The 8,371-nt window shown below is 48.4% G+C and overlaps 1 protein-coding gene and 1 long non-coding RNA gene across 4 annotated transcripts in view; one reads left to right on the top strand and one right to left on the bottom strand.

The window, feature by feature from the left end:
* Positions 1-403: 403 nt before the first annotated feature.
* LOC132671709 (uncharacterized) lies at positions 404-2,806 on the bottom strand. 3 transcript variants are annotated; one of them, XR_013557363.1, is made up of 3 exons: positions 2,318-2,806; positions 1,356-2,035; positions 404-752 (listed from the first exon to the last, which is right to left on the bottom strand). It is a non-coding gene; the product is annotated as an uncharacterized LOC132671709 (long non-coding RNA). The 3 variants fall into 3 exon arrangements; XR_009607227.1 differs by having other exon boundaries at positions 1,356-2,806; XR_009607226.1 differs by having other exon boundaries at positions 1,662-2,806.
* Positions 2,807-5,550: 2,744 nt separating this feature from the next.
* The window catches only part of SNX27 (sorting nexin 27), a 70,190-nt gene continuing 67,369 nt past the window's right edge, over positions 5,551-8,371 (top strand). Inside the window, exon 1 of the mRNA XM_060622821.3 lies at positions 5,551-6,075. Coding sequence (XP_060478804.1) covers positions 5,765-6,075 — 311 coding nt within the window. The 5' untranslated portion in view covers positions 5,551-5,764. The remainder of the gene's footprint in view (positions 6,076-8,371) is intronic.

Here is an 8,371-nt window from a genome sequence, read left to right as displayed (position 1 = left end):
GTAGTGGAGGGAGCTATTCCTTCATCCACAAAATGAGGGAATGGGGCTAGATGTGGTATTTATTAATATATCTAATGATAACTATCCAGTTATCAGTTTACGTGTTTCCCACACATTCCTCATTTTGCCCCACCACATCCCTACGCAGCACACGTTATCAGCCACTTTATGGTTCTTTCCTGGACTAAGATTCCATCAATACTTTCTCTTGTGCCTTTCACTCTCCTACCCTCTGAGAACACAAGTCACGTGTGACAGGTTCCTTGTTTTCAAGAAGCTTCTGTTCAGATTGGAAAAGTAAAGCTAGACTAGACATTAAATTATTATGGTCTGAACAGAGGGACACACGATAATGCAATAGGAGCAATGTTTGTTACCTGCCACGTAACAAATGACCACAAACTTGGCAGCTTAAAACAACACACATTTGTTATTTCATAGTTTTTGTGGGTGAGGAGTCTGGGTTCAACTTAGCCAAGTCCCCTGTGGCATCTCACAAGCCTGCAGTCAAGATGCTGGCGTGGCTCTGTTTCTTACTGGAGCCCAGGATCTTCTCCCAAGCTGATGCAGGCATTGGCAGAATTTCTTGCAGACACCGGACTGAGGGTCCTGTTTTCTTGCTGTCAGCTAGGGGCGAGTCTCAGCTCCCAGAGGCCCCTGCTGCTCCCTGCCATGGGTCTTCTCCATAAGCAAATCACAACATGGCAGCTTTCCTCCTCAGAGCCAGCAGGAGACTCTCTGATCCCAGTCTCCTAAGAAGTGTTATATAATGTAACTGTCATCATAGGAGTGACACACTTCACCTTTGCCATGTTCTATTGCCTAAAAGCAAGCCACAAGTCCTGCCCCCCCCCCCCCCCCCGCAATGGGAGATTATACAAGTGTGTGACTCACTGGAAGGTGTGTGTGTGTGTGTATGTGTGTGAGATGTCACTGGAAGGTGTATTTGCCACAGGAATCTAAAAAAAAAGAGAAGTCAGAGTGAATTGGAATCCTCAGGGGAGGCTTTACAGAGGGATTTAAGCAAGAGGTTGAAGGAGTAGAATTTAGACCAGCAAAGAGGAAAAGAGGTGGGCCATCTAGGATCAAAGGACTATACACGGAAGCAAAGGTTTGAAGGTGGGGTTTTCACTTAAGTTAATACCAACAATAAACCTAAGGGAAACCTGCTGACTTTGTACATCATAAAGGGTAGGAGGAACTTTTTTTTTCTTTAACCAAAAGAAAGCTGGGTAGTGAAGAGAGTCCTGGCCATGGTGTCAGAAAATCTGGGTTCAGTACTACTATAAACTAGCAGTTTATAGTGGGGCCTGCTGGTTAGCTGAGCCTGGTTTCCAGTAGGTACTTCTATTTACCTTGCTATTGTGAGGACCACGTAAGCTCTTGGGTTGGAAGTGCTCTGCAAACGGTCTGGGTCCCATTTCCAAAGGCAGCTTCTGTGAGTTCCAAGACCCCACTCTCTCCTAGCCCCCTAACCCCCATCCCCCGCTCTGGGAATCCTCTTTCTCAGTCCGTCACCAGGTCTCTTTCCTCTTTAAGCCTCCTGACCGGCTAGAGGGTACACCATTCCAGGTTTCGGACTTGGCACCCCTCTCACTTTGTTACCCGCTCTGTTTTGGTGCATCATCCACCACCACCTACCACCTGGCGCCCATGCTCACCAATCCATGCTGGGGCCAGACCCCTTCCCCAGCGCGATTCACGTGTCCACCCAATTAGTCATCCATCCTGCCTGGATCTCCCCCAAACCCCTCCAATCCACACCCGGAACTGAATTTCTTGTCCTCCCCACCAGCCTCTTCCTCTTCCATCGGTCTTGGGCAATCACACCGCCAAGTCAGGGCTCTTAGGCCATTCTTTCCTGCCCCGCCCTCACAGCGGGTCTCCGAGGGTAGCCAAGTGCCTTCTGCCCCGGGGGCCTCCTCCCACCACCCTTGCCCAAGACTCGATCTCGTCAATTCTCGCGGGAATCACGCCACCAACTTCTCAGTCGATACTACCTCATTTTGTTCACGCTTCCTGCAGGATGAACTTTCTGAAACACAAATGTAGTAATATGTCTGCTCTGCTTAAAAGTATTCAGAGGCCCCTTAAATACTTGGGAATGAAGTTCGAACTCTTGGACACGATGATCAATATCTGAATACCTCCCTTTATTCTGGCCCACCTGCCCCGTCCCCTCGGCCGCAGTCCTACCGAACTGCCGGCGGCTCTCACTCTGCACCCTGCTCTTTCAAATCTCTGTTTGAACGCACTGTTCCCCCGGTCAGAAGTGCCCTTCCATGCCATCCTTCTCTGCCTTACTAACCCTTCTTACCCATGATTACTCAGTTAAGCGGTTCCGTTTTGAAGGCCCCGCTCTTATGGGCACTCTTGCCGGCTGTGCAGGTCTCTGTATCACAGCTCTCATTACTCCAGAGACCCAAGGCCAGTGTTGTAATTTCTTCTTTAGCTGTCTCTCTTGCTAGATAGTGAGTTCTTGAGAGGAGTAATGGTGTCTTCGTTTCTTATTTTGATGCTCTGATCACCTTTTCTTCCAATCTCATCCTTTCTACATATTTTATGTATTTATTTTTTGAATAGGCAACACATTCATCTAAAAATTCCGAAGCTACAAAAAACTATATAATGAAAAGTCTCCCTCCAACCCCTGTCCCCACCCCAGCTGCCCAGTCCCCCTCCCCAGAGGCAATCAATATTAGCAGTTTCTGGTGAATACTTCCAGAGATACAAATACTTCCACAGATGAAAACATACCTATGGTGCCCCTTTTATACCAAAATGGTGTCATGTTCTACAGACTGTGCTGTACCTTGTTTCCACTTATGTACTGTATCCACCAGATCATTTCAGTACCTAAGGAGCTTCCTTATTCTTTATTTACAGTTTTCAATTTTCCATTGTGATTGTATCCTAAGTTAACACATAAACATTAGGTTATTTCCAGTCTTTTGCAAATACAGATAATACTGCAATGACTATCTTCACAAAAATGTCACTTCACACATGTAGAAGTTGGACCTTAGAATGAATTCCTAGAAGTGGACTTGCCAGATCAAAGCGTGTGTGCATTTGTGAGTTGCACCATGTCATATTGCCCTTCATGGAGTTTAGATACCATCTTACTTATCTTTGTATCCCTAGCCACTATTAGAGAGTCTAGAACTCTCTAATCACAACATGGCAGCTTTGTAATGCTGTGTTGCTGTAATAGTTGTGTAACTATTGACACTCTTTTTCATTAACTTGGTTATAAAATAAGGTCATACTAACTTTTATGTTCTTTAAAAAATTTTTTTTAACGTTTATTTTTTGAGACAGAGAGAGACAGATCATGAACGGAGGAGGGTCAGAGAGAGAGGGAGACACAGAATCTGAAACAGGCTCCAGGCTCTGAGCTGTCAGCACAGAGCTCCACGCGGGGCTCGAACTCACAGGCCACAAGATCATGACCTGAGCCAAAGTCGGATGCTCAACCGACTGAGCCACCCAGGCGCCCCTAACTTTTATGTTCTAATAACTGAATCCTTATCCCACAGTTTTGCAATGTCTTAATTATTCCACTATTCCCCTCCCCCACATCCTGAGCAACTACTGGAAACCTGTACACAGTCCACAAATTCTTTCAGGGGGTTGCCTGTTGCTTTTTTTTTTTTTTTTTTAATCTTTTTTAATGTTTACTTATTTTTGAGAGAGAGAGAGAGGGAGAGGAAGAGGAAGGGGCAGAGAGAGAGGGAGACACAGGAGGCTCCAGGCTCTGAACTGTCAGCACAGAGCCTGATGTGGGGCTCAAACCCACCAACCAGGAGATCATGACTCCAGCCAAAGTTGGACACTTAACCAACTGAGCCACCCAGGTGCCCACCTGTTGCTTTTATGAGTCATCAGATCTCTCTCTGCAAGTTAACTTTTACTGTTGTTTTTTTTTTTTAACTATGCATTCCTGTTGCTTCTCTTGGATTGTCTTTTTTTTTAAGTTTATTCATTTATTTTTGAGAGAGAGAGACAACGAGTGGGAGAAGGGTGGGGAGGGGGGAGAAAGAGAATCTCAAGCAGGTTCCACATGTCAGCATGAAGCCTGACGTGGGGCTTGATCCCACCAACCATGAGATCATGACCTGAGCTGAAATCAAGAGTCAACACCCAACTGACTGAGCCACCCAGGTGCCCCTCTCCTGGATTGTTCATTAGCTTTGTGGCCTCTCTCTGCCTGTTTATTCATCTATAAATAGGGCACATTACAGGGTTGTGAAGATTAAATGAGATTATAGATGTAAAGCGCTTAGAAGTGTTTGACACACCGTAATGTTGAGAGACAGGCCTTCAGGAGTCTGTCATGCTTCTACCCATCTTCCTGGGTATGCCAAAAATTCAAGACTCTGACTGCTCTTTACCAGGGTCATTCCCCAGGGTTGTGTTTATAATGAACAACTTTAAGGAATGAAGTAATGTCTCCCTCCAGCACAAAGAACAGGTTTGCTCACTGCTTCCCTATAAAATGGCAGGTTCCCCAAGCTCAGTGTTTCTCAGCTGTGGTGTAAATCCACCAAATAAATGCACAGCATTCATCTGAGCCATTGGTGTCATTCCCATAGACTTGGGGGGAAGAGGAATTGACACAAACGTGCTGAAGCTCATGTTACTTCCTGTGTCATAACAGTCCCGTTGTCTCCCACCCAGGGATTCTGGGACTTTTGTCAGCATCCACGAAACAGTAACAGACTAACTCATTAGCCCATCAGTACCATAAAATCAAATACGGGTCTTGAGTACTAATTGCTTAAGTAAGCTATTTTCATTATTTTTGCTCTTACTGTTTTTACTTCCCTTTGCCTGGCATTCTGCACACTGAGTTTGCGTTTGGGTAGTTTGCCAAAAAACATCAACTGCTGCCATTGGCAAAGAATCCTACTGTGCTGTTGGAAGAAACAAAATAAATTTGAAATTAAAGTAACTTCAAAATCATTGCCCAACTTAAATTATTACTTGGCCCCTCTGATATCCAGTTCTAAATCGCTGAGACATGTTTCCTCCACATATGCTTTTTGTACAGTTGGGGCATAGTTTTTATGTAGTTGCAATACATGAAAAAAAAGTTGCGAAAAACTGGGCCTTAGTTCCTGTTACCTAATAGCTGGGTGACTTTGGGCTCTCTACGGTTCAGCTTCCTAATAAGTGAAACAGACAAATGAATTCATGATCCAGTCAGCTCACAAGTTTGTTGGGGCCATGGAATAAACTAACGTACGGGAACACAAAAGGTACTGAACAAATGAGCTATTATCATTTAAGACTGTAACTTAAGTCTGTTGAATCACAAACGTCAATTTATCCTAATATTGCTTTAGAGACTACGAACGGAGTTACGAAAGGAAAGAAGAAAAAAACTCGTTCCACGTGATATGAGCTCAATCAGTATGCCAGACTCGGCGCTCGGTTAGCTGTTCAAACTACAACTCCCGGCAGGCTTTGTTCCCCAACTGCGTCACATAACCTCCGCTCCGGCCGGGCCCGGCGCCCTCCCCCGCCCCCACCGTCCAGAAACTACAACTCCCAGGAGGCTCCACGAGTCCCAACCGTCCGTTTTCCCTCCGCCCCCGGCCTCCCCTTTACCTCCCCCGGCAGCTCTGTGGCCGACTCGGGTTCCGCGGGCGGCGGAGCGGGCGCGCGCTCCGGGGGTCGCGCGGCTGCCGAGAAGGGCGAGCGCGCGCGGGGAGGGAGTGGAGGCGTAGGGGGGCGGGGGTACGGCTCGCTCGCTCGCAAGATGGCGGACGAGGACGGGGAAGGGATTCACCCCTCAGCCCCTCACAGGAACGGAGGTGGCGGCGGCGGTGGGGGCTCTGGGCTCCACTGCGCGGGGAACGGCGGCGGGGGAGGCGGCGGCCCGCGGGTCGTGCGCATCGTCAAGTCCGAGTCCGGTTACGGCTTCAACGTGCGGGGCCAAGTGAGCGAGGGCGGGCAACTGCGGAGCATCAACGGGGAGCTGTACGCGCCGCTGCAGCATGTGAGCGCCGTGCTGCCCGGGGGGGCGGCCGACCGGGCCGGGGTGCGCAAGGGGGACCGCATCCTGGAGGTGTGAGTATCTGGGCTGCCCGCCGCCCCACCCCGCCCCGCCCTGTCTCCTCCGCCAGTCCCTGCATCTCCCTCTACCCCTGTCGCCCTCAGGCCGCACCCCCCCCCTCCCCCAGCCCCTGAACCGGCCTTCGCGACCCGGTCCCCCTCAGACCCCGCACCTCCGTGGGAGTTGACCCTTTCATCTCCCCGCACCCTGGGTTTCCGCGACCCCCACCTCCCTCCCTGTAACTAGCTTACGTCCCTGCGCCCCCGCCGCTTTACCCCTGCCCCCATTCTTTCGCCTTCTTTTCTGCTCTTCCCCCCCTGAGCATGCTGCTTTCTGCCGCTCGCTGACAGTGTCTCCTTTTCTGACCCGGCCCCTGTCGTGTCCTCCCCAAGTTTTCCAGCATCATAGTTTCTTGTTCTCCACTACTGCTGGCCGCCCCTGTGGACCTCCCCTCTGTCCCCTAGACCAAGTAGGCGGGACCTCTGGTCGGCTCCCACTTTTCTCCTGGGAACAGCACCCTTCCGCTGCACTCCTTTTTCTTTCCTTAGATACCCTCTCCCTTTGGTTACGCACCCCCTGCATTTTTCTACCCTGCCGTGTGTCCCTTTCCTCCCCTCCCTCTTGGATGCACGCTCCCAAGAGTGTACCTCCTTTTCTGACCCTGGCTCGCATGCCCTTGTTTTGGTTGTGGTTGTGGGGGAGGGTGTCTTGGACACGGTCGTTTCTTTTCCGTATTACACCAGGATTTTGAATCTAGAGTCTCCCATCACTACATCCCTCGGAGAGCGTCCCTGTTCTGGCTCCCCATCTTCACTCCTGCTCGCTCCATGCTCCTACTAAAAGTCAGTTTACGGTGAAGCTCTCCTTCCTTCTCACTTCCCCCAAACTATGCCCCTCTCTGGCATGTCTTTCCATCCTCTCTCCTGCTCTATCCTCTTGTGATCCCGCGCTTGACTTTATCCTGTTCTTTCCCTCCTCCAGGCTGCTTTCCCTTCTCTTTTTAGGCCCCTTCTGCTGCTGCAACCCATCCTCTTCCCTGCTGCAGCCCCTCCCCCCTCACACTCCATCCTCGCTTCCCCACCGCATCCCTATAAAGCTCCAGCCGGATGCCGCCTTTCTTGCAGTTTCCGCGCAGACCCGCTCCACCCTTTTATCCAGGTGTTGTGGCTTTGTACTTTGTACTTTGTATTAAAATTCGTTTGGTGATTGCGGGTGGACTGGTGGGGGGTTTACTCTCTCATTATCAACATTCTCCTCAGCAGTCCTCAGTCCTGGATCTCTCGCCTTTTTACTGAACCTTGTTTGATTTTCAGACTTTTGCCCTCTCCCTCAGGGCTTGGGTTTGCCCTCATGAAGTCTTTCTCATTTTTTATAAATGTTTTTTAGTTTTAGTTTCCACAACCTCCAGCCTCTCCTTTAGTAAAATGGTAGGTTTGCTTGGTCAGGGTTTCAAAGAGGTTAGTATCTTGAAGATCTGGACCGAAGAGGAATCCACCCCTTATCCACCCCACCTTATGCCCCTTGCCCTTATCCTGGACATTCTTACTCTACAGTATCCACTCATTCTGTTTCCTCTTCTGAAGAAAGAGCGGCTCACTAGAGTAAGTGTTTGGCGCTATTAAACCTTCCGTTTATGCTCTCTTTTTTCATCAGTGCCTGGCATGCTCTTTTCTTATTCTCTGGCAATACGTTCTTAATCCTCGGGCATCTGCGCCTTCAGATAAAGAATGCAGTAGTGACCTTTTGCTTTATACCTGGGCATCTAATTCTTTTCTTTCTAGATGACTCAAAATCTGTGGCTGATGTTTCCTTCTGGTAGAAGCTCTTGGAATTGTCATTTTCCTTTCCCTTTGGAAGTTAACTTTGGATCCAGCTGTTTGTTTATTTTTAAATTTAAAATTGAAGTCTTTATTTAAAATTGTAAATTTCTGATAAAGTTCTAAATCATTTACTCTTTATAAGAGCTAAAGGAACTAAACGAAAATAAATAACTGAGGAAGACTACAGCTAACGTGATCAACCATTTCAAACATATATGTGTATATATATGTGAACATAGTAGCTTTTTGCCTTTATTATGATTCTGCAGCAGAGTCTAGATCTAAATTAGGTACTGGGAGACCTCAGATCTGCTAGGACAAGTAGAAGGACTTGCCTCAGGCCCATGTTCCAGTCCAGGCCCATCCCTCCTTCTAGGGAGAAAACATTGAATTTTCGCACATTCTGGTGGTGACTGGAGAACTTTGTCTTAAAAGAGACAAGAAAGTGGGCAGGGCAAAATAATCCTCTTTGCTTAGAGAACCTTTCTTT

This window comes from Panthera onca, chromosome C1, assembly GCF_046562875.1.
Source record: "Panthera onca isolate mPanOnc1 chromosome C1, mPanOnc1 haplotype 2, whole genome shotgun sequence".
Lineage (NCBI taxonomy): Eukaryota > Metazoa > Chordata > Mammalia > Carnivora > Felidae > Panthera > Panthera onca.
Note: the sequence above shows the minus strand (reverse complement) of the source record. Positions and strands in the feature narration are given on the sequence as shown.